This window comes from Heliangelus exortis, chromosome 2 (genome assembly GCF_036169615.1).
Source record: "Heliangelus exortis chromosome 2, bHelExo1.hap1, whole genome shotgun sequence".
In the NCBI taxonomy this organism is placed as follows: Eukaryota; Metazoa; Chordata; class Aves; order Apodiformes; family Trochilidae; genus Heliangelus; species Heliangelus exortis.
The window spans coordinates 3,496,291-3,521,934 of NC_092423.1; the positions used below are offsets into that span (position 1 = coordinate 3,496,291).

Below are 25,644 nucleotides of genomic sequence, written 5' to 3' on the forward strand. Positions count from 1 at the left end.
CCCTGGGGTGAAGCAGAACACTTCCACAAAGCAGCCAGAAAGTGCCTGATGGATGGGTTTGGTTTTTAAAAGTGCAGCTGAACCACTGGGGATAAATAACCATTGATGAATTGTCACTGTTTTCTTTTCAGCCCTTTTTTGTGGCATCTAGCAGCAAAAGAGCAGGCATGGGGGGGGGTGTGTAGCTTTCCAAACTGGCCTTAACATGAATTAACCTGCAGTTAAATATAGATGGTATTGACACATCCCTGCCCTGGGCCAAAGCCAAGTCCCACTGTGATGCCTCCGATTTCAAGCTGTAGCTTGGTGGCTCCTGTGCCCTCCTGAAGCTCCAAGTGTGGGGAAGGAGACAACTTCCAGTCCTTCCTGAGGGTGAAATGGGGTGGAAGCTGGTGGCAAGGGGGAACTAAGTTGGGAATTTCCCCTCCAGCAGCCACAGCCAGCAGCTGCTCTCCCCCTGCCAGCCACAGAGCCCTCGCCCCGTGCCTGAAAAAAAAAAAAAAAAAGGAATGAGGTTCAACTTGAAATGGAAAAAATACCCCAGCAAAGCCTCTGTGTTCTAAATAAAGCCCTGACTGAGCTGAGAGGGGTATTGGGTTTCTCCTCTCACCCTCCAAGCCCAGCTCCCATGGGACAGGGTGGCCTCCTTCAACAAATGCCACCTCTATCCCCACGCCTCTCCACTTACAGCTCTGCAAGCAGGGGGTGAAGAAGCCCTGGGCTCATTTGTCAACCAGAATAGTTATCTGCAGGGTGGAGAGGAGGAGGGGTTGACCTAATCAGGGCATTTTCTCAGGAAGAATTGGGGCATTTGCTCAGGAATGGGAGGAGGGGAGCTGAAGGCAGAGGGGTTTGATAATGATGCTCTTATCCCTGCCAAGGGGTAGGAGCCTTCTCCAGAATTCTTCCCCAGGGGCAACTGGAGGTCTTGGGACCTGTGATGGGGTTGGTGTGTGTCAGGGGGGACAGGCAGAGGTATTCTGGGGGTGCTGATCACCTGGGGATCACCTTGGATGGATCAAATGATGGGTGGGACACAATGGATGGATCAATGGATGGATGGGTGCCTGCTGAGCTCCTGGTGGGGTTCAAATGTTTCCAGTGACACATTTAGATGGAAAACCTGATGGAGCAATTTAAGGCACTATAAAACAACCCCTCTGGGGCTTTATAGCCCTCTCTCCTCCCAGTTCACCCCATAAAGAGCTGCTCCTCCAGCAGGGTAAGGCAAGAGGATTGATCTTTAGGATCTTAGAGGAACGAGATGATCTTTAGGGTCTCTTCCAACCCAACCCAACATCCTTTGATGTCCCCATCAAACATTTCCAATTTGTGCTGTGTCTCTCTGGGCCTTTCCTTGAAGCCCACCAGCTTCCCACTCACTTTCTCCAACCCTAAAGAGGTGCCTGGCCTCAGTCTGTGTGTCACAACTCCCAGTAACCTGCCAGATGTTTGAGAAAACTGTCAGTAAAATCAGCTCAAAGCCATCAAGCAGCAGCACCGGGGCAATAAAACGCTGAGGAAGGCACAATGGTGACAGTAAAAATGAATTTTATTCTATTAGAAATCAAGAAGGGGGGGTTTCTCATTTTTTTTAATATTATCTATAAATTAAAGCTAAGTGGGTTTTATCACTGCTGTTCCCAGAGCCTCATGAAAAGCCCTTGCCCAGCCTCTCCACCTGCACTGCATTTTTCAGCCCAGCGAGATCACAGATTACCCAGGATTTAAAAAAAAAGAAAAAAAAAAAAAAGAAAAAAAAATGCTTACTATTTATTTACTTATTGTTTATTCATTTATTCAAATCTATTTATTACCTGGCCACAACTCTTCTCCTCATTGTCCCCAGCACTCCTTGCATCCCCAGAAGTGAGATCCCTATTGCTACACGATGGAGTCCTTTGGTTTTCCAGCCCAGCAAATGTTTGGAGAGAGGGGTTTGAGGGCTGGATTTGTTTTTTTTCCTGGAGCAGGAAGGGGGATGAGCAGGTTTGGGAGCTGCCTGCACCCACTGGTGATGCTTTTCCCTCCTGCTGGGGCTCCTTGATGTGTGGCCCTGAACCTCTGCCCTGCAAAGGGACGGAGCATGAAGAATTGTGCTTATCTGCACCCATCTCTTAATTATTTCTCTTTTAAGCACCCAGTGCCAAGGGCTGAAGATCTGAAGTCCCTGGGCAGCAGGATGAGGGCTGTGGGCAGGCAGCCAAAATTCTGCTGGAAATTCAGATGCCTCATCAGGTGCTGGAAGTGTTGGCCATGCAGCCAGCACCAGTGCTCCCTGTGGAGCCTCTCCCCCCACACACCAAGTTAAAAGTGATGCTAAAAAGCCTTTTTTTTTTTTCTTTTTTTTTTTTTCTTTTTGACCCATCCTGGAGATCCTCCTTCCTAAGCCCAGAATGTGACTTGTTCCACCCCAAAAGTGGGATGAGACACTTCAAAAATGGGGCTTTGAACAACCTGGGCTGGTGGGAGGTGTCCCTGCCCATACAGGGTTGGAACGAGATGATCTTTAGGGTCTCTTCCAACCCAACCCATTCTGTGATTCTATGGAAACAGACATCCCAGGGAGGTTTTTATAAAATTCAGAGGGTTCTATCTTTTTTCTCTGCCCTGACCCTACAGGCAGCCCAAGGAGATGCTCAGGGACATCAGCCCTAGCCTGAACTCCCCCTGGATCTCATCGGGGTTTGGTAGGAAGAGCTTGGAGCAGGAGATGGAGATGAGCCTGAGGATAAATTCACTTTTTCTTGGCTGATTTACACTTTCCCACCCCCTCATAGCAGAGACCACAACCCAACCCAGCCCTTTCCTACCCCCTGGTTTGGCTGCAGGTGCCCCAAACTGAGGAGACCCCAAACATAGTTTGGAGAGATATTGCAACCCCTGAGCCAGGGAAAAATTCCATTTTTTTGACCTCTGTGCCTCAGTTTCCCCATCCCCGTGCTGCCTCCCCTCTCACATGAGGTGCTGGAGGCTGCACTTTTCCTCGCAGGGCTCAAAGTTAAGGCACCAAAACACCTTTGGGAAGTGACCTGGTCCCTCTGCAGTGGGACTTGTCCCCTGTGGCCACCCCCAGGCTGTGCTCCTTGGCCCGGGGACAGCTTTGGCAGCCAGCACAGGTCCTTTCCAGCAGCTGCCGTGACAGACAGCTCCTGAACCAGCCCCCCTCTGCAGTGCTGCTCTAAAATAAAAATACCTCCCGCCTGCTCCTCTCCACTCCCGGCCAAACTTCCTCCAGGGGCAAAGGGTGTGTGTGGAAGGGGGGGGGGAAGAGGGCAGAGGGGGGGCAGCAGCCAAAAAAATACACTCGATCCCCCCCATTCCCACCCCAAACCGGGCTGAGAGATGCTGTAGGGCAAGTCAACATCTTCCCCACCCTCCAAAAAAACCCCAATTCTCCACTTCTTTTCTACCCCCCTCCCGCACCAGAACCACTTTGCCCTCTCCTGCCGGACCCCCCCGTCGCGGTACCGGACCCCCGCCCGCCTCCACCCGCGGCCCAAGGTCAGTAGCGGGGAGAGATGTGGGGCTGGGGGGGGTCACATTGGGGGTGGGGACACTGTCCCAGCAATCCCGGGGCTTTTTGTCACCTTTGCTTTCTCCCACTGCCCGGCCCAGGGGTCCAGAAGGAATTAAGGGGGTGGGGGGGAGGTTGGGGCTGCAGCAGGGAGCTGGGGAGGGGGGGTGGGGGTGGCTGTGTTTGGGGACACCTCCCCCCCCCTTCCATGCACCTGATTTTGACACCCAGGAGTGATCAGGAGTTAAAATTGTTCGAGGGGTCCCCTGCCAGCACCCTCGCAGGACCCCGGGGGGTGGTAAAAGGCTCTTCCCCAAATCAGTTGTCACCTTACCCCCCCACCCAAAAAAAAAAAAAAAGAAAAAAGAAAAAAATAGACCTTGGAAAGCGTGGAAAGGAGGTGGAAAAAGCCCTTCAAAGGCACCTCCGTGAGTGCCTTAATGCCGCGGGGGGACGCGCAGGGCGGTGGCAGCGAAACCCCCGAACCACCTTCCCCCCCCCCCCTCCATCATCAAAAGCCCAGGGAAGAGTCCCAGGGGAAGATGGGGTCAACCCCGCCTGGCTGCCACCGAACCCCCCCTTCCCGGCCCCCTCCAGCTCTTGAAGAACTCGGTGACCTAAAAAATGTAAAAAAAAAAAAAAAAAAAAAAATTAAAAAAATATAGGAATTAAATAACCTCCCGCGGCGGAAGCTCTGCGGTGCAGATGCGAAAGCAGAGGGTGAGCGGGTCGCGCTTTTTTCTTTTTCTTTATTTTTTTTTTCTTTTCTTGCCGCTTTAAAACCGAGTTTCCCTCCTTAGCCCCTTCAGAGCACCCAGCACCCACTCAGGGGCTGCGGGTTCCCCCCCACCCGCGGGTGGGTGACAGTCCCGCAGGAGGATGCTCTCTGCCATCCCCCCCCCAAATCCCGCACACACAGATTTGCTCCGACCCTAAAAATTGCGGGTTTTTTTTTAGCAGCTGTCGGGAGGCTGCAGAGCTCGGGGCGGGGGTCAATTAGCCTTGGCGGGAGTAATTAGCACAGAGCTAATTGCGGGCTTGAACTGCAGCATCCCACGGGCGGCTCAGCCGTGTCCGCGGGTGGCTGGGAGCAGTTTGGGACCAGGAGATTTTAGGAGCCCCCCCCACACGCCCTAAGAGCTGGAGGTTGGGCAAAACCCCGATATAAGGTGACCAGGGACATCCCATGGCATTCCCACGGCATCTTGGTGCTCCATCCTGGATCCCTTCCAATGATCCAAACTGGAATTAGGGGGTCATCAGGGACAGGCTGCTGGAGGAACCCCATCCTGGGTGGGTCATCCCAAAGGATCTCGGAACACTGGGACACAAAGAGCCCTTTACCAGGACAACCTGGCTGGTTGGGGGGTGGTCCTGCTAAGACCCAGCACCCCCAAAGCCTTGGTCTGGGGTCAGCAGCACCCTCACACCCCACACCTGAGCTGTGTCCCCCAGGGGACAGCCCCAGGTGATGCCACCTTCTCCTTTCAGCTCCAAGGAATCCCAGAAATCCCCAGAAGCAGTTTAGGGGGTTTGGAGGGTGGGAGGGCAGGTGAGCTCTTCTCTCTTTTTTTCTTCCCTTTCCTTCTTCCCCTCTCCCAGGTCTCGACCCCCCCAGCAGGGGCTGGGGGTGGGTAAGCTGTCCCCATGGGGGTTAAATCGATGCTCCCCAAATACGAGTTGGGGTTTTATGCTCTCGTGGTCACCTGCGCCGTGGTCTACAGCGGCACCGGGATTTTCCAAGCATCCCGAGGTAACGCTCCCCATCCTGTCCTCCAGAGGGACCCTGGGAGGGAGGGAGGAAGGGGGGGGACACACCCGGTGGCCATACCAGCAGGTTATCTCTGGCTTTTATTTTTACAACTTGGGAATCTTTTACAGGGAACAAAAAGGTTTGGTTTTGGGGTTGGTTTTGTATTTATTTTTTTTTCCTGGTTGTCTCTGGTCCCCATCCCAGTGGTTCAGGGCAAGAGGATGTGGCACAGCTCAGCTCTCCAGCCCATGCCTGGAAGAGGCAACCTTAAGGAAGGGATTATTTACTTTTGAGGGTGGCAGAGCACTGGAACTGCCCAGAAGGGTGGTGGGGTCTCAATCTCTGGAGATATTAAAATCCCACCTGGACACCATCCTGTGCATCCTGCTCTGGGTGCCCCTGCCCTGGCAGGGGGGGTTGGACAAGGTTGGTCCCTTCCAACCTTCCCCTTCATGCTGTGGTGTTGTGCTCCTGTAACCACCTCACCAGCACAGGGCTGCTTCCCACATTTTTTGTCTGGAAGCCCCAAAACCTGAACATTTTACGGGATCAGCTGGGATACGTGCTTCAAAAAAAAAAAAAACAAACCCTTGATGGAAGTTCTTGCAGAAACAGCTGAGGTTCCTGACTCCTCATTTTGTCCGTGGGAATCAGGAACACTGGGGGGGGGGGGGGTTTGAGCCCTGATGGCTCATTGTGGGGGTGAGGAAGGCTCCCTGCCTTCCTAAAACTTATCCAGCCCCCCCCTTTCCCATAACTCTGGTTCTTCTGCAGACAGCATGAACAGGAAGGCTTTTCGGGATGGCATCAAGCCAGGCTGGCACTACTTTGGCAGGAAGATGGTAAGTGGAGGAAGGACTAAGGCTGGAGAAGAGAAGGCTCTGGGGAGACCTTAGAGCACCTTCCAATACCTGAAGGAGCTCCAGGAAAGCCAAAGAAGGATTTTGGACAAGGACATGGAGTGATGGGATGGGGGGGAATGGTTTGAAACAGGTAAAGGGGAGATTTAGGTGAGATCTTAGGGAGAAATTCTTTTCTATGAGGGTGGTGAGACCCTGGAACAGGTTCCCCAGAGAAGCTATGGCTGCTTCATCCCTGGAAGTGTTCCAGGCCAGGTTGGATGGGGCTTGGAGCAACCTGGGCTGGTGGGAGGTGTCCCTGCCCATGGCAGAGGGGATGGAACTGGATGAGCTTCAAGGTCCCATCCAACCCAAACTGTTCTGTCAGTCTCTGACATGACTGAGTCTTTTCTAGGTCCCAGTGACATGGTCAGTGCTGGCCCCTGGAGAAGCAGATTTTTTTATTTTTTTTTCAGGGCTGCTGACACACTTTTCCCAAGTCCATGTGACTCCTCTTATTTTCTCCCCAAAGAAGCAGTCAGGAAACCATCAGCCCTGCAGCACAGGGGATGCTCAGCTTTGTGTGCACCAAGCCAAACAAACTTCTGCACATCTCCCCTGGGGTTTGGGGACCAAACTCAAGGATTCGGGAGCCTCTGGGTGGAAAATGGGAAGAAAAAAGTTTGGGATTGGTGTTGGGGTGGGGTGCAAAGGTTTGGCACAGTAAAGCACTCAGTGCTGCTCCTGCAGGACGTGGCTGATTTCGAGTGGATGATGTGGTTCACCTCCTTCAGGAATGTCATCATCTTTGCCCTCTCAGGACACGTCCTCTTTGCCAAGCTCTGCTCCATGATTGTGCCCCAGGTGAGCCAGGGATGTGCTGGGATGGATTTGAAAGCACCTGGGTGATCTGGCATCTCCTGGGGGGTGTTTTGGGATGGAGAGAGGTGTTCTAGCTTGGGGGAATGTTTGTTTGGGGTGTTTTGGGATGGAGGGAGGTGTTCTAGCTTGAGGGAATGTTTTTTTGGGGGGTGTTTTGGGATGGAGGGAGGTGTTCTAGCTTGAGGGAATGTTTTTTTGGGGGGTGTTTTGGGATGGAGGGAGGTGTTCTACCTTGGGGGAATGTTTGTTTGGGGTGTTTTAGGATGGAGAGAGGTGTTCTAGCTTGGGGGAATGTTTTTTGGGGCTGTTTTAGGATGGAGAGAGGTGTTCTAGCTTGGGGGAATGTTTTTTGGGGGTGTTTTGGGATGGAGAAAGGTGTTCTAGCTTGGGGGAATGTTTGGGGTGTTTTAGGATGGAGAAAGGTGTTCTAGCTTGAGGGAATGTTTTTTGGGGGGATGTTTTGGGATGGAGGGAGATGTTCTAGCTTGAGGGAATTTTTGGGGGGTGTTTTGGGATGGAGAGAGGTGTTCTAGCTTGGGGGAATGTTTTTTTTTTGGGGGGGGGAGGCTTTCACCAGACTGACCATGGCTTGGGACCACTGTCTTCTCCCAGCATCGAGCTGTGATGTACATGCTGTATGGGGCCCTGGCTGTGCTGGAAAGCATGGGAATTGTCTACTTGATGATCATCCTCTCCCACTGTGTTGTCTTCTACTCCATTGCACTGAGCAAGCAGAAGTGGCTCTGCTACCTGGCTGGGTTTTGCTGTCTTGCCTCCTTGAAGGTGGAACCGCTCAGCTCCTGGCAGGTAGGTGCTGCCTTGGACCACCCACTTGTGTCCCTCTCCTTGGGTTTGCCTCCTGAGAAGGTTCCTGGGACACCCCCAAACCCTGGGCACTTCTCAGAGCTCCCACAGGATCGGGGTAGGAGGGGGCTGGGGTGCCCCTAAGCTTGGGAAATAATCCCACAGGGATTCTGGCTCAGGGTGACTCCTTCTTGCTGCTCTTAGACAGCCAGGCAAGACCTGTTCCTGCCCCGTGCCTCAGTTTCCCCACCTGTAGCACAGTTCTGGGATGGGTGACACCTCTCCCTGTCTCATAGGTCTCTCCCCAGTCCAGAGTTTGTTTTACTGGTAGGTGAAGAGAAGCCCAGGAAGGGCCTTATAAAGCAACCCAGTCCTCCTGCAGGGCAGTGCTGTCTGTCCCTGCCTGCTGCTGACCTCCTGAAGAAGACTCCTCCTTCTCCATGGGGCTTTGTGTTGCTTTTCCTTCACCCCTGGGAATGGTTTGATCCCTGCTCCAGGGTCTTCTTCCCATCCCAGACCAAATCCCACAGCTGCTTGGTGAAAGTCATGGCCAAGAGCATCTCCCACTTCCCAGCTCCTCCAAGGTGCAGGAGGCAGCTAGGAAATGGTACCCCAGTTTTTCTCCTTCCAACACCCAACCTCATTAGCTCCAGGGACAATTAATTCCTTTGGGACCATAATTAGAGTGGTGTCCCCCCCAAAAAAAGCAAAGGAGCAGAGAAGTGAGACCCCATTCCTGGCAGTAACTTTTCCTTTCTCCTCCAGAGTGGATTTGTAACAGGAGCTTTTGATCTTCAAGATGTTCTCTTCTATGGAGGAAGCAGCTTCACCATCATGCGCTGCATGAGCTTTGCCCTTGAGAGTTCAGAGAGGAAAGAAGGCATCTACTCCATCTTTGACCTCCTCAAATACAACTTCTACCTCCCCTTCTTCTTCTTCGGGCCTGTCATGACGTTTGACCAGTTCCATGCCCAGGTGAGTGCTCCCCAGGCTGGGCCGGGCTCAAGGACCCATCCCTGTGTTTGTTTGCTTGGGTTTTGTTCCTACAGAACCCCACAATGAAGGTGCAAGTGGCTGTTGAGCTCCTTGTGGTCACACAGAGTCTGTGGTTGTCCCAGGTGCTGTGATTCTGGGGGATTGTCCTTCCTTTGGGGTTTTTTGGCCACTTCCAGTGCTCAGTTCAGTAGGGAAGATGTTCCTGTGGGAAAGCATCATGCTGGGATGGGGAGAGGAGAGTCTGGCTCGTGTCTTGGCTCACAATTCCCATTCTGCCCCATTTTGTGGTGCCAGGAGGACATGGTGAGAGCCAGAGACCCATCCCTGTGTTTATTTGTTTGGGTTTAGTTCCTACAGAACCCCACAATGAAGGTGCAAATGGTTGTTGAGGTCCTCGTGGTCACAGAGACTCTGTGGTTGTCCCAGGTGCTGTGATTCTGGGGGGTGTACTTGCTTTGGGGTTTTTTGCCATTTCCAGTGCTCAGTTCAGTAGGGAAGATGTTGCTGTGGGAAAGCATCATGCTGGGATGAGGAGAGGAGAGTTTGGCTGTGTCCTTGCTCACAATTCCAATTCAGCCCCATTTTGTGGTGCCAGGAGGCCACGGTGAGAGCCACAGACCCATCCCTGTGTTTATTTTTTTGGGTTTAGTTCCTACAGAACCCCACAATGAAGGTGCAAATGTCCTCGTGGTCACAAAGAGTCTGTGGTTGTCCCAGGTGCTGTGATTCTGGGGGATTGTCCTTCCTTTGGTGTTTTTTGGCCACTTCCAGTGCTCAGTTCAGTAGGGAAGATGTTGCTGTGGGGAAACCATCGTGCTGGGATGAGGAGAGGAGAGTCTGGCTCGTGTCTTGGCTCACAATTCCCGTTCAGCCCCATTTTGTGGTGTCAGGAGAGCCAGAGACCTATCCCTGTGTTTGTTTGTTTGGGTTTAGTTCTTACAAAACCCCACAATGAAGGTGCAAATGGGTTTTGAGCTCCTCGTGGTCACAGAGACTCTGTGGTTGTCCCAGGTGCTGTGATTCTGGGGGGTGTACTTCCTTTGGGGTTTTTTTGCCACTTCCAGTGCTCAGTTCAGTAGGGAAGATGTTGCTGTGAGAAAGCATCATGCTGGGATGAGGAGAGGAGAGTTTGGCTCGTGTCTTGGCTCACAATTATCATTCTGCCCCATTTTGTGGTGCCATGAGGCCACGGTGAGAGCCACAGACCTATCCCTGTGTTTATTTCTTTGGGTTTGTTCCTACAGAACCCCACAATGAAGGTGCAAATGTCCTCGTGGTCACAAAGAGTCTGTGGTTGTCCCAGGTGCTGTGATTCTGAGGGATTGTTCTTATTTGGGGTTTTTTTAGCTACTTCCAATGCTCAGTTCAGTAGGGAAGATGTTGCTGTGGGAAAGCATCGTGCTGGGATGAGGAGAAGAGAGTTCGGCTCATGTCTTGGCTCACAGTTCCCATTCTGCCCCTTTTTGTGGTGCCAGGAGGCCACGGTGAGAGCCACAGACCTATCCCTGTGTTTGTTTGGGTTTTGTTCCTACAGAACCCCACAATGAAGGTGCAAATGTCCTCGTGGTCACAGAGACTCTGTGGTTGTCTCAGGTGCTGTGATTCTGGGGGACTGTCCTTCTTTTGGGGTTTTTTGCCATTTCCAGTGCTCAGTTCAGTAGGGAAGATGTTGCTGTGGGAAAGCATCATGCTGGGATGAGAAGAGGAGAGTCTGGCTCGTGTCTTGGCTCACAATTCCCGTTCTGCCCCATTTTGTGGTGCCAGGAGAGCCAGAGACCTATCCCTGTGTTTATTTGTTTGGGTTTAGTTCTTACAGAACCCCACAATGAAGATGCAAATGGTTGTTGAGCTCCTCGTGGTCACAGAGACTCTGTGGTTGTCCCAGGTGCTGTGATTCTGGGGGATTGTCCTTCTTTTGGGTTTTTTTTTTTTTGCCACTTCCAGTGCTCAGTTCAGTAGGGAAGATGTTGCTGTGGGAAAGCATCATGCTGGGATGAGGAGAGGAGAGTTTGGCTTTGTCTTTGCTCACAATTCCCATTCTGCCCCATTTTGTGGTGCCAGGAGGCCACAGTGAGAGCCACAGACCCATCCCTGTGTTTATTTTTTGGGGTTTAGTTCCTACAGAACCCCACAATGAAGGTGCAAATGTCCTCGTGGTCACAAAGAGTCTGTGGTTGTCCCAGGTGCTGTGACTCTGGGGGATTGTCCTTCTTTTGGGTTTTTTTTTTTTTTGCCACTTCCAGTGCTCAGTTCAGTAGGGAAGATGTTGCTGTGGGAAAGCATCATGCTGGGATGAGGAGAGGAGAGTTTGGCTTTGTCTTTGCTCACAATTCCCATTCTGCCCCATTTTGTGGTGCCAGGAGGCCACAGTGAGAGCCACAGACCCATCCCTGTGTTTATTTTTTGGGGTTTAGTTCCTACAGAACCCCACAATGAAGGTGCAAATGTCCTTGTGGTCACAAAGAGTCTGTGGTTGTCTCAGGTGCTGTGATTCTGGGGGATTGTTCTTCTTTGGGGTTTTTTTAGCTACTTCCTGTGCTCAGTTCAGTAGGAAAGATGTTGCTGTGGGAAAGCATCATGTTGGGATGGGGAGAGGAGAGTCTGGCTCGTGTCTTGGCTCACAGTTCCCATTCTGCCCCATTTTGTGGTGCCAGGAGGACATGGTGAGAGCCAGAGACCCATCCCTGTGTTTATTTTTTTGGGTTTTGTTCATATAGAACCCCACAATGAAGGTGCAAATGTCCTCGTGGTCACAAAGAGTCTGTGGTTGTCTCAGGTGCTGTGACTCTGGGGGATTGTCCTTCTTTTGGGTTTTTTTAGCTACTTCCAGTGCTCAGTTCAGTAGGGAAGATGTTGCTGTGGGGAAAGCATCGTGCTGGGATGAGGAGAGGAGAGTCTGGCTGTGTCCTTGCTCACAATTCCCGTTCTGCCCCATTTTGTGGTGCCAGGAGAGCCAGAGACCTATCCCTGTGTTTATTTGTTTGGGTTTAGTTCTTACAAAACCCCACAATGAAGATGCAAATGGGTTTTGAGCTCCTCATGGTCACAGAGACTCTGTGGTTGTCCCAGGTGCTGTGACTCTGGGGGATTGTCCTTCTTTTGGGTTTGTTTTTTTTTGCCACTTCCAGTGCTCAGTTCAGTAGGGAAGATGTTGCTGTGGGAAAGCATCATGCTGGGATGAGGAGAGGAGAGTTTGGCTGTGTCCTTGCTCACAATTCCAATTCAGCCCCATTTTGTGGTGCCAGGAGGCCACGGTGAGAGCCACAGACCCATCCCTGTGTTTATTTTTTTGGATTTAGTTCCTACAGAACCCCACAATGAAGGTGCAAATGTCCTCGTGGTCACAAAGAGTCTGTGGCTGTCCCAGGTGCTGTGATTCTGGGGGATTGTCCTTCCTTTGGTGTTTTTTGGCCACTTCCAGTGCTCAGTTCAGTAGGGAAGATGTTGCTGTGGGGAAACCATCGTGCTGGGATGAGGAGAGGAGAGTCTGGCTCGTGTCTTGGCTCACAATTCCCGTTCAGCCCCATTTTGTGGTGTCAGGAGAGCCAGAGACCTATCCCTGTGTTTATTTGTTTGGGTTTAGTTCTTACAAAACCCCACAATGAAGGTGCAAATGGGTTTTGAGCTCCTCGTGGTCACAGAGACTCTGTGGTTGTCCCAGGTGCTGTGATTCTGGGGGATTGTCCTTCCTTTGGGGTTTTTTGGCCACTTCCAGTGCTCAGTTCAGTAGGGAAGATGTTGCTGTGAGAAAGCATCATGCTGGGATGGGGAGAGGAGAGTCTGGCTCGTGTCTTGGCTCACAATTCCCATTCTGCCCCATTTTGTGGTGCCAGGAGGCCACGGTGAGAGCCAGAGACCTATCCCTGTGTTTATTTTTTTGGGTTTTGTTCCTACTGAACCCCACAATGAAGGTGCAAATGTCCTCGTGGTCACAAAGAGTCTGTGGTTGTCTCAGGTGCTGTGATTCTGGGGGATTGTCCTTCTTTTGGGTTTGTTTTTTTTGCCACTTCCAGTGCTCAGTTCAGTAGGGAAGATGTTGCTGTGGGAAAGCATCGTGCTGGGATGAGGAGAGGAGAGTCTGGCTCGTGTCTTGGCTCACAATTCCCATTCTGCCCCATTTTGTGGTGCCAGGAGGCCACGGTGAGAGCCAGAGACTCTCCATGGGACCTCTGGATGCTGGTGGCTCTGGGAGCAAGGGATGTCTCATCTTTCCAGGCTCTGGGAGCAAGGGAAATCTCATCTTTCCACCCCAGCTGGTTCACCCAAGGAGCGTGAGGACCTGGTGATGGTGTGTGTGTGTCTGTAGATGAATTTATTTCTCCAGAAATAAGTGAGATGGGCTGGAAGGTTGTGTTTTGAGCAACCAGGGGTTTCCTCTGCTCCCCATGAAACTCCCTGGAACCCCAAGGCTTTGTCTGTATCACACGAAAACAAGGTCACTTTTTGAAGAGCAGACTCCAAACAGCATCAGCTGGGACCAGCCAAGCTCTGGAGCTGTTTCACACCCAAAAATGAAGCAAAATATCAGGGCTCTCTCCCTCCTCACTGCTTGCTAAGGGAGGGACCTCAGCACCAGGGCTGGGAAGGATTGCCACCACCCCTTTGCCTCCTTTTAAAGAAAAACTGTGTTGGATTTTTTTTTTTTTTTTTTTTTTTTTTGACCCCATTTGGTGCCTGGAATTTTGAGAAAACCTTTTGTTAATTCAGAAGAACAAACCAGCCCAGAGCAGAGAAGAGCAGGAGGTGAGGAGGAGACCAAAGAGCCACCCAGCTCAGCAGCTTTTCTCCAACATTGGGCTGGTAATGGGTGCCTAGAAAAGGGTCTGCAGGGCTTTTGTTTCCTCCAGGGAGCAGGATGAGCCTTCCTCCCCATCCTACTCCATGCTGCTTGGTACATCTGGACCATTAACACCCTCTTGCTGCACGGTGGGAGGATGAGAGTGAGGGACTTGGGTCTTTTAGGATCTCTTTAAAAGGACTTTTGTACTGTTTGACCCTAAACATCATAAATTCAGGGCTGGTGTCCCCCATTCTCACTGTGTACTGAGCCCCTTCTCAGCAGACAGAGGTGCCCAGGTCCCTTCTCCCCAGGCTGCTGGAAGAAATGTTTCATCCTCAGGCTTCATCCTTCTGGTCTCTCAGGCTGAAGTCCAGGTGAATGTGGCTCCTCACCCTCCAGAAGGGCTGCAATGTCCTCCTCACCCCATCTCCCTCTTCCTCCCCCACTTCCCATCAAGCTTTCCAATGACCTGGGCAGCCCTGGCTTTTTTTTAGCACTGCAATCTATAATTCAGGGCATCAAACTATTGGTGTCTCCAAGACCTGAACTCCCACCACCCCTCCAAGGCTTCATCTGGAATCATAGAATCATAGAATCCTAGAATCCTAGGGGTTGGAAGGGACCTCAAAAGATCATCTAGTCCAACCCCCCCTGCCAGAGCAGGGCCCCCTAGAGTACATCGCCTAGGAACGTGTCCAGGTGGGTTTTGAATGTCTCCAGTGAAGGAGACTCCACAACCCCCCTGGGCAGCCTGTTCCAGGGCTCCGTCACCCTTACAGTAAAAAAATTTTTTCTGATATTCAACTTGAACCTCCTATGCTCCAATTTACACCCATTACCCCTTGTCCTATCACTGGTCACCACTGAGAAAAGCCTAACTCCATCTCCCTGACACTCACCCCTTACATATTTGAAAACATTGATGAGGTCACCCCTCAGTCTCCTTTTCTCCAAACTAAAGAGACCCAGCTCCCTCAGCCTTTCCTCATAAGGGAGATGTTCCACTCCCTTAATCATCTCAGTAGCTCTGTGCTGGACTCTTTCAAGCACTTCCCTGTCCTTCTTGAACTGAGGGGCCCAGAACTGGACACAATACTCCAGGTGCGGCCTCACCAATGCAGAATAGAGGGGGAGGAGAACCTCTCTTGACCTACTAACCACACCTGGAAGCTCCAATTCCTTTTGCCCAGCCCCAAACCATCAGGCTGCCACCCATTTCATGAGCAATTCCTCCCTCCATGGCTTAAAACATCCCAAAGGTCCAAGGAAAAAGTTCCCAACCCCTTTCCCATGCCCCAGCCAGGGGTCCTGGATGGCTTGGCCACCACTGCCATCTCCTGGATAGATCCCCCCCTGCACTGCAGCTAATTGTGGAGTCCAATTCCTGATTATCCAACAGCAATGATGAGGGCAGGAGGATGAAGATTCTTCCCCAGGGATGGGAGGGATGGCCCAGTTAGGGAACAGACCCATTCCTTTTTTCTCCTTACTGGTGCTGTGACCTTGCAACCCTCATGTCTGCTGGAAACCCATCTCTACCAGGGCTTGGCCAACCCCATTCCAGCTGAAAAGCAGCTCCCTTAGTGGGATTAGTGGAACAAATCCAGTTCTGGAGGGCTGGAAATCTGGGGAACACAATCCTGACCCCAAGGAGATGGTGGCAAGGGATGGGTGGGGAATGGTTGGCCCCATGTCCTCTTCCCATGGCAGATCCTGTCCTCCCTCAGCTTCTCCTCCAGCTCAGAGCCTTTTTTTATCCTGAAAACAATTGGTGAGTCAAAGAGAGGAGGGAATCTTGCAGAGGCTTTAATGCTGGGGAATGATCTGGATTTCAGGATGGGGCTGGCACGGTGACCCGGGAATTATGTGGGAAGAGGTCCCACCTCTCCTGGGGAACATGGGGAGAGGAGGAAACGTGAGAGGATTTGGAACAGAGCAGCAATTTTGAGGGCAATGCTGGGGAGCAAGGACATCTGCCTGCCCACGATAATCCCCAGAGCTTCTGGGGATGAGTTGTACACCAGAACCAGGGGAGCTTCTGCCCCTGTTTGTAGGACACAGCAGAGAGGAACTCCCCTCTCATCAGTTCCCAGGTGGTTTGGGGTGGCTCCTCAAGCAGAAGTCCCATTTGGTTGCAGCAGGTTCCTGCAGAAGACCCAAAGGTCCTCACAGTCACCCTCCCCTTCCTTCTGCTCCCCACAAATGATCCAGGCCAAAAATGTGTGTCTGACCCTAGCAGAGCCCTCAGCTGGGATTCCAGCTCTCCTCTAAAACTCTCCTGGGCATGCAGATGTCCATCCCTGGCTGTGGCATCTCATAGATGTGATGGGTCCCCCTTAGTGACCCCTGCAAGAGGTGGCCTAAAGCCACCTTGATTTTCTCAACATATCCCTGCAGGAGAAGAGGAAGCTGAGAGGAGACCTTATGGTTCTCTTCAACTACCCCAAGAGAGGTTGGATCCAGGAGAGAAAAAGCCTTTTATCCTTAGTGAACTGTGACAGGACCACAGGGAATGGATGGAAGCTGCACCAGGGGAGGTTTAGGCTGGATGTTAGGAAATATTTTTTCACAGAGAGGGTTGTCAGGCATTGGAATGTCCCAGGGCAGTGGTGGAGTCACCATCCCTGGAGGTATTTAAAAGGCATTTGGACCTGCTCCTTAAGGACATGGTTTGGTAGTTGACTGTGGTGTTGGTCAGAGGTTGGACTGGATGAGCTTGGAGGTTCCTTCCAACCTAAACATTCCAGGATTCTGTAGGAGGAGCACAAAGCCCAGCTCCATGGTTGCTGTGTTTCCAGCCCTGTCCTTGCTGTGTCACACCATGTGCCTGCTCTGCTGGGATGGGAAGTGCCTTTGGAGCAGACAGATTGCCCAGCACTGAGGTGGGGTGGTCAGAAGGATGGTGGAGGTGGGAAACGTTCAGCTCCTGGTGGACGTGTAACCCTGAGACAATCCTTTAGGTCTTCCTTGATCAATGGAGAGTTGGGCAAGCTCATCATCCATGGTGTAGTTTCTAAAGGAGACCATTGAGTCCTCATGTGGGCCTTGACCATTTCTTCAGATGTTGCCCATCCTCTTCAGCTCATCCTGCTTTTCCTGGCTTCTCATCCTGGCAGGTGAGCACCCGAGAGCTGAGACGCAAAGATGAGGAGATGAGGAACATCAGGATCCAAGCCCTGCTCCACGTGGGGGCCATCATTGCTGTGGACATCTTCTTCCACTTCTTCTACATCCTCACCCTTCCTTCTGACCTGAAGTTCATGAACCGCCTCTCGGACTGGGCCCTGGGTGAGTGGCCATGCTTGGACACAACCACAGAGTTTTAGGGGCTGAAAGAATCAATCACAGGATTTTAGTGGTTGAAAGGGACCTCAGGAGATCTTCAGCCCCCTTGCCAGATTTCACACTTGTCCTCAGCTTCAAGGCAGAGGTTGGGTGAGCCAGAACTCCATCCCTCTCCATGGAGAGGCCCCATCAATGCCCAAGTCAGACAGGTTTGGGTGGATCCCCCATCTTCCCATGCACAGAGCTGGGGGCTGGCAGGTGGTGTTGGTTTAACACCTTCACTGGGTCTGAAGTTCTGGGCTTGAAGTCTGAGAGTCTGAGCACCAAGCTGCTCCAATGGCTTTTTTCAGGGCTGAAAGAGAGCTTGGAGCCTCCAAAAACCATCCCCATGCTATTGCAAGAGGCAGATCTGGTATCTCAGGTGCCTTCATGTGGGGGGTCACCCTTTATGTTTGCTTGTGAGCCACTGAAATGGTGTAGGTTGTACAGAGAGCAGCTCAGGGGAGTTGTATCTGCTGCCAACAACTCCCTAAAGGAAGGGTGTAGGAGATGGACTCTTCTTGGAGCAGGGAAGAAGCAGAGCACAATGAGCAAGGTGCAGCAAGACAAAGGCTGATTGCGTGGCAGGATTTTTTTTCTTCAAGAGGTCAGCCATCCAAAGAGAGGCCCAGAGAGGTTATAAAAGTTCTCCAAGCCTGGACATATTCACTGCTTAGATGGACAAGGTCTCCACTTGCCATTGGCTGTGCTCTGAGCAGAACTGGACCAGGAGCTTCCAGAAGCCAAACTCCTGTGATGAGCTGTGGTGGCAGCTCTGGAATTCAGCTGGATGGAGGATTTCAGCTGCCCAGATGCACCTCTGATGGAAGCATCTGAGATGCCATAGGGTGTCTGACAGCCACGTGGGGCTGGCATAGGGCAAAGAGGGTCTGGAGAAGACACATCTCTGTCCAGAGTGGCAGTTGGAGGTCAGGAGAAAATCCTAATGTAGCTGGGATGGCACTGGCATTGATTTAGGGTGTCCTAAGAGAGCTGGGTGGGCTCAGCACACATAGGTGTTACTCCAGAGGGAGCTGAGCTCCACTGCAAGTTCTGGTGATTGCAATGAGCAGAGCTGCCATGTCCACTGTGGAAGCTGACACCAAGGCCACGTGGCCCTTAATCCATGAGATGAATCCCACCAAGGTGGGGGCATTTTAGCTTCTGTTTGCAGAGAGATTTAGAATGTTGACTGTTTGCTCCTCCAGGGATCCTCTTCCAGTGTCAGATGTATCTCCAAGACAGAGGTTCTGGCCCTGGTGCATCAGCATCTACAGCCTGACAGAGCTGGGGTGGGGGAAATTTTGATGAAAGGGTCAATAAAAACCTCAGAGGTCAGAGTCCAGAACTGTGATGGATTTCTCATAGGTTGAGAAGCCTTAGAGGGAAGGAAAGATCTTATGCTGGAAGAAATGAGATTTGTAGGAGTCTCTAGGAGCTTCTTGGGCTACCAGACCAATAAACAATTTGCTACCAAATACTCCATTAAGTCATTTGGTTTAAGTTTTTTATAAAAGCTACTGAGTTTAAAAAGTCTTTCGGGTCCAAGACACCATTAGATTGTCCTCTTGATGTTATGTGTGTTGAGATAGACCCCAGGGTCCCAATGGACAAGGGTGTCCCCCATAGTCCTGAAGGCTCCAGACCCCATCCATGCTCCTCATCACATGCTGGGCTCTCATTTTTCTTCCAGCTGGCTTGGCCTACTCCAATTTGGTGTATGACTGGGTGAAAGCTGCTGTCATGTTTGGGGTCACCAACACCATTGCCAGACTGGACCACTTGGACCCACCTCAGCCCCCCAAATGCATCACCATGCTCTACCTCTTTGCAGAAACGTGAGTACCCCATGCCCAGGGATGTTCAACCTGGATGAAATCTTCATGGTCTGGGTTTTTGAGAAGCTGGTTTCTAAGTTGGGAATTACCTCCTGTCTGTACTGAACCCATAGCCCAGCCCTGGCTGTAGCCCAGAGAAATCTTCTTGGGCAGGAAGCAATGGATAAGAGGTTCCAACCACCTCAGGAGTGGGACCTGCTCAAGGAAGGAGCATGGAGAAAATATAATATATATATTTATATATAAGATATACCTTGTCAAGGAAACCAGTGTCCTTGCTGGCTGGTTGCTGAGTGGAAGGGTCTTGTCTTAATTTGCTTTTTATCATCTGTGTTTCAGGCATTTTGACAGAGGGATTAATGATTGGCTATGCAAGTAAGTGTCTGAGCAACCATTTCCACTCTGGGTCAGGGTCTCCTCCTTCCTCATGGAGCAATGAAATGCTGTTCATCCCAAAGCTGAGGTGTCCTCTCATCCTGGTGAATCCCACCATGGCACAAAGTCTTCTTTGGTCTGTTTAACCCTAAGAACAACAAAGTAATCACCACAAAGTGTGGCAGCCATCTCCCAAAGTTGGGAATACAAGAGTCCTGTCACAGAAAACCTCTTAAGTCCTGTGGGTTTAGTGCTCCCTCAAAGAAGGAAAAGCCAGGTTCCTATTCCACCAGGAGGAAAGGGGAAATGAGCCCAGATCAGAGGGGTGGGGAACAGGCTGAGAGAGTTGGGGTTGTTCAGCGTGGAGAGGCTCTGAGAGAACCTTACAATGACCTTCCTGTACCTGAAAGGGGTCTACAGAAAGCTGGGGAGGAACTTCCCACAAGGGTCTGTAGAGAAAAGACAAGGGGAGATGCTTTGAAACTGGAAGAGTGGAGATTTAGGTTCAATATTGGGAACAAATTCTTTAATTTGAGGGTGGTGAGACCCTGGCACAGGTTGCCCAAGGAATCTGTGGCTGCCCCATCCCTGGAAATGTTCCAGGCCAGGTTGGATGGGGCTTGGAGCAACCTGGGCTGGTGGGAGGTGTCCCTGCCCATGGCAGAGGGGTTGGAACTGGATGAGCTTTAAGGTCCCTTCCAACCCAAACCATGCTATGATGAGCTCCATCTGCATCTCCCTTAGCTCTTTCCAGCCACAAATATGCACCATGAGAGAGCCTTTATCTTTCCCTTCACTGCAAGAGGGCAAAAGGGAGGTTTTTTTATTTTTAAAAGGAGTTTTCTGTTTGTGAGGGAAACAATCCACGTGTAGCTGGGCTGTGGTGAAAAGCAGCTTCTTGCTAGAACATGTCAGCCAAAACATCCTTCCAGTCTCACAAGGATGCTCTACACTGACAGGTGGTGAGGAGCTGGTGGTGGGCAAGTGGTGTAGAAGAGGCTCCAGAGGGGTCTCCTTCAGCATGGGGAGCACTGACCACTTTTCTTGGCCATTAGGTATGTGTATGACCACCTTGGAGAGAACCATGACAACATCCTCAAAGAGCTTGTGGCCTCGATTGCCACCTTTGCTGTCACCACCCTCTGGCTGGGGCCCTCTGAGGTTGTTTACATCTGGTCTGTCATCAACTGCTTTGGTCTCAACTTTGAGCTCTGGGTGCAGAAGTTCTTCCAGCAGAAGCTTTTTGCCAAACTGGAGGTGAGGAGATGGGATGGGGGAAGGTCAATGGGCCTGGGGCCAAATTCTGGTGCTGGAAAATGGCAGTAAAAACCTCACATTTCTATGTAGATACCAGATCCATTTTCAGCTGAGATTGAAAAGCAACATCCTTGATGATGCTGGGCAGCTCCTTGTCCAAACCTCAAGCCTGGAGACCTTCAGGTGTCCCCTGTGACCTTCAGCATCCTTGTGATCAAATCCTGAGCAGTGCAAGGGAAGCAGAGTCCTGGTGCTCTGTGTCCCTCCAGCTCAGGGACTGTGTCACCAGCCCCAGAGAAAATTCCCACCTGCCCTTATCATGGGAAAATTAGGTTGGGTGTGGAGGTTTCAGAGGGAAAAAGGAGGCTCCAAGACAACCAGAAATGCAGCCCCAAGGAGGCTTCAAAGAACCACACAAAATCTGAGCTCCACCCCTGGGGGAAATGCTTGGATTTTTCCATGTGGAACCCATTTGTTCTCCTTGTTCCGCAAAGCACCTTGGCACTGGGGGTTGTTTTGAGCTGGTTTCTGATAAAAACAAAGGTTTAGGTAGCAGAATGAGTTATTTTCATAGAATCACTAAGGTTGGAAAAGACCTGAGACCATCAGGTCCAACCATCAGCCCAACACCACCCACCAAGTCCTCAAGTGCTTGGTCTACAGTTGTTTGGTTTTTTTTAAGACACTTCTGTTAGGGACCCAGGGGATGTGTTGGAAGAAAAACTCCAACTTTTACTTGGTTTTGCATCCAGAGGTCCTAAACCACTTCTGCAACAGACCTTTTTTTAAAAAAAATTTTGAGTAAAAACTTTGGAGAGCAATCTTCCCATCCTCTCTCCTCCTTGAACTTCTCATCAGATCACAGCCCTCACAGGCAGGGAGATTTCCCCTCCAGCACCAAAATCTCAGTTTTAAATGGGTTGGGGGATTCATCCTGCTCTTTGAAGATTGCTCCAAACCAGTTCCCAGCAGCTGCTCCTGAGGATTATGTACCAGTGACAATTTTGCTCTGCTGTTGTCACTACTTTTTAGGTTTTTAAAAATTATTATTATTATTATTATTATTATTATTATTATTATTATTATTATTATTATTATTATTATTATTGCAATTCCTAAGAAACCATTTCTACCAGGAACTGGGAGTGCTTTGCATGTAGGGCTAATAACAGCCCTGGAATGGCATGTCCAAGGCAACAGATGAAGAAGGTGGCACTCAGACATCACAATTAGTATGGAACTATCTGTGGCATCTTTCCCCCACCCCTGGGGCCCTAAAACACCATCCTAGAGTCCCCAGTGCATCCAAGTCCAGAAGCAGAGGAGAAATTTTACCTTTTCCTGATGTTGCTTCATGCTAGAGACACCGAAGGATGCTCTGATTTTTTTTTTATGGGTTTTTTTTTTTTTTTTTGCTTGCCCCTCTGTGATCCCATTTGGACCAGTTCATCCCCTTTCCTGGAATCATAGGGTCTTCTCCAGGGAAGGAGACTCCACAACCTCCCTGGGCACCTTTCCCTCACCTTCTGCTCCTCTCCCCTCCACAGAGCAAATTACCAGGGTCCATGTCTCGACGGATTAGGGCACTTTTTGGGGCTGTAAATTTCTGGGCCATCGTCCTCTACAACATCCTTGCCCTCAACAGCCTGGACTTTGCCCTGCTGGTCACCAAGAGACTCCTGCTGACAGGTAAGATGCCACCAGCATTGCCCCCTTCCATTGTCTTGGTGGAGAAACACTGGTAGGGAAGCTGAGGATGGGGACTTGTAAGTTCTGGGGCTGCTCTCAGGTTGCTGAATTATTGTTCAAAAGGTGCAGGAAGAGGTTTCTCAGCTCCCACCCTTCTCATGGGGCAGGAACCACCTTCCAGGTGTGCTTGAACACCTCCCAGCACAGCCCAGTGTTGGGATTTAGGCTCTTCAAAGCCTGAAGGTGACATTTACCCCACCAAAGTGGGATGCAGAATGGTCCCCTTGCTGGAGAAAGGGATTTTTCTTCTCCTACCTCCTCTCCTTTTCCCATCTGAAGGTGGCTGCTACAAATCCTCACGCTTCACTCTTATCTGCCCTATTTTTAAATCTTCTTGAGGTGCCCAGGGTATAAATAGCCACTGGGAGCTGTGTCCTCCTGCCCTCTGGGATGGGCTGGCACAGGGAATGGATAATGTGACGTTTTGGGCTCCAGGTGCCAGGAGTTCCTGCCCTCTGAGCTGGCTGCCTTTTGCTGCTTGCATTATTCATTTCAGAGGTCCTGTTTTAGCAGGCACAAAGCCTGTGTCTGCCCTCTGCTGTGGATACCAGACACGTGGCTACAAATGTTGGCAGCTCCCAGCTCTGGGTCACTGACTCAGGTGACAAATCCCTGGATGATGCACATTGTGTCCCCTCTAGGTACAGCCCAAGGATGGGGTTGGTCCCCAAAGGTTCCCAGATCATGGTGCTGAACAGTGATGGACATGGGCAGAAGGTCAAACACTGAGCCTGAATTTGGGGGGCAGGGGGAGATTTGGGGCTAAAGGATTGTGAGTGGGGTCCATGGTGCTTTGGTGGACTTGGACACAGCTGATCCTGGGGATTTCTCTCCTCTCAGTGAAGCCATAAGGTTGGATCCACCATGGAAAACGTTCTTGGCTCTCATGAACTGGCACCTCCCAAAGCCACTTGAGAGGCAGCAGTGCTGGAAAAGAGTCACCCCCATCAGGCAAGCACCTACACCAAGGTGACCACATCTCCCTCCATCTTCTAGGTTGTTACCAAGATGACCAGGTCTCCCTCCATCTTCTAGGGTACCAAGATGACCCTATCTCTCTCCATCTTCTAGGTTACTAAGGTGACCATGTCTCCCTCCATCTTCTTGGTTATCAAGATGACCACATCTCTCTCCATCTTCTAGGGTACCAAGGTGACCATGTCTCCCCTAGGTTACCAAGATGACCACATCTCCCTCCATCTTTTTGGTTACCAAGGTGACCACATCTCTCTCCATCTTTTAGGTTACCAAGATGACCCCATCTCTCGCCATCTTCTAGGTTACCAAGATGACCACATCTCCCTCTATCTTTTAGGTTACCAAGATGACCACATTTCCCTCCATCTTCCAGGTTGCCAAGATGACCACATCTTCCCTAAGTTACCAAGGTGACCACATCTCCTTCCATCTTCTAGATTGTTACCAAGATGACCATGTCTCTTCCATCTTCTAGGCTACCAAGGTGACCGTGTCTCCCCCAGATTATCAAGGTGACCATGTCTCCTCCATCTTCTAGGTTTCCCTGTCAGCACCTTGTCCATCTGGTTCATCACATACTGTGGGGTGCAGCTGATCAAAGAACGTGAGCGCATCCAGGCCCTGGAGGAGGAGGAGTGTGACAAAGCAAAGGTGGAGTAGCAGAAGGCATCGATGGACTTCTCCCAAAGCCTCAAATCTCCCTTCCAGCCACTGCTGCTGGGCTGGCCACTGGCAGGGGCTTTCCAAGCACTCCTGGCAATCAGACTGCTGTAGCTCATCCACGTAGAAGTCACCTGGAAGGCCCAGGACACCCCCTTGCAGCAGGGAAGTTTTTTCTGTAAGACCCAGTGGATGTTTCTCAGGCTCCCCATGGGTGGCAGACTGCTGAGGTAGGCTCCCAGGACATTTCTTGAATGCCAGGAAGAGCCATTCCCATCATTTTCCTGACCCTCAGATGTGCAGGCTTAAAGATTTCACCCCCTGCTTCCCATCATACTTGGTCTGCCAGACCTTGGCTCTCCCACAGGACTTGTGGGCCAAGTGTCCCAGAGGAAACACATCAAAGTCCAATGGCTGGAGGGTTTTTAAGGTGGGCCAGACACACAGCTCTGAGAAAAAGATGAGCTGGAGCAGAACCTGCTCTGAGCAGACCATCTCCAGGTCATTTCCAGCCCAAGCATCCCCTGTGTCCTTATCTACAAGAAATGGTCAGGGTTTGCAGTTAAGTGTTTGGCATCCAGAGCTGTGCAGTGAAGACTGAAATGGCTCAACCTGATCCACACCTCCCAAGGGGCTGAAGAACAAACATCACAGCCTTTCCAGCCAAGGGAAGGAGGACCAGGAAGGATGCCTTAAGGGTCATTATCTCCCCAGCAGTGTCAGTGGTGCAGAGTGATGGTTGTTGCCACCTTAAACCCTCTGCAAAGCAGGTCCCTTCAGAGCTAAATGCCTTGAAAACAAATTATTTAGTGCCAACACCAGGCACAGTTAAGGAGTGCAGGAGCCATGACTGCTTTGCAGCCACCAACCATCACCTAGAGGTCACCCGGGGAGCAGGAGAAACACAACCCATGGCTCACAGCTGCTTCCCAACTCAGGCCTGAGACCCACAGCAACCATCCCACTGTGATGTGTGTCCTGGGACTCCAACCAAATCTCACTTGGTGGTTTTTACACCCCACGGACAAAGGTTTAAGCTCACATTCCTGCCCAGGGCTGAGGAACAGAAGATGCTGGAGCCAACTTTTGCTCCTCTCCATCCATCCATCCATCCATCCATCCATCCATCCATCCATCCATCCCTTGACTCAACTGACCTGGGTGCACACCCTGTGCCTGCATGGCTGAAGGAGCACAGGCACAGCTGTACAACCAAAGGAGGAAGAGCCCAGTTAAAGAGCAGTGCTTTGGGACTTGGTGACAGAAGGGGAAGCCCACGGGAGATTCCTTGGAGAAGCAGACTTTGGGACACTGCACAGGGAGTGCTTTGAGTAAACATCCAAGTGTGAAACACGGTGCCTTGGGGGAAAGGTGGGTTTGTAACTCAAACTGTAGCTCTCTTGCCCTTGCTCTCTGGCTCTCTTGCACTTTAGAGTAACTTCCAGTGGCCTTATGTCTGAGTTCCATCAACGTTTGGGGAGGGCAGAATCTGGACCACTTTGCCACATGGGTTGAGATGCTCGGTGCTGGTGTGTTCTGGCTTCCCTGTGGATGAAGCAGGATCAGTTCCTAGCCAGCTTTCAGCTCTGCCAAAGTCATTTGTGAACTCACAATGTCTTTTATTTATGTAGTAAATAAATGTTGGAGATCTCTGGTGCCTGCTGCTCATCTCTGTCAGGCTGCTGGGATGCACCCTGGGCAATAATTTGCCACCAGAGCTGAGAGACACAAGGATCTGTTTGCAAGTTCTCACCTCCCATCCCTACCTGTGACAGGAGAGAAGACATTGTTGGGTTTCAGACAAACCCACCTTGGTGGCATCACCAGATTGAAGGTTTGGCTGCAGCTTGATTCATCTTCACTACTTTATTTTGGGTTTGTTTGTTCTTTTT

General features: G+C 51.1%; 1 protein-coding gene across 3 annotated transcripts; it reads left to right on the forward strand.

The window, feature by feature from the left end:
* Positions 1–3,180: 3,180 nt before the first annotated feature.
* HHATL (hedgehog acyltransferase like) lies at positions 3,181–25,407 on the forward strand. 3 transcript variants are annotated; one of them, XM_071734560.1, is made up of 13 exons: positions 3,181–3,247; positions 3,430–3,504; positions 5,120–5,270; positions 6,045–6,112; positions 6,860–6,973; positions 7,604–7,798; positions 8,561–8,770; positions 16,688–16,859; positions 18,589–18,733; positions 19,073–19,108; positions 20,164–20,365; positions 21,913–22,054; positions 23,631–25,407. In XM_071734560.1, the coding sequence occupies exons 3-13, from the start codon at positions 5,165–5,167 to the stop codon at positions 23,750–23,752; spliced, it is 1,512 nt and encodes a 503-aa protein (XP_071590661.1). In that variant the 5' UTR covers positions 3,181–3,247; positions 3,430–3,504; positions 5,120–5,164; the 3' UTR covers positions 23,753–25,407. The 3 variants fall into 3 exon arrangements, with proteins under 3 accessions (XP_071590661.1, XP_071590660.1, XP_071590663.1); XM_071734559.1 differs by lacking the exon at positions 3,181–3,247 and having other exon boundaries at positions 3,364–3,504; XM_071734562.1 differs by lacking the exons at positions 3,181–3,247; positions 3,430–3,504 and having other exon boundaries at positions 5,149–5,270; positions 6,049–6,112.
* The last annotated feature ends 237 nt before the right edge of the window (positions 25,408–25,644 follow it).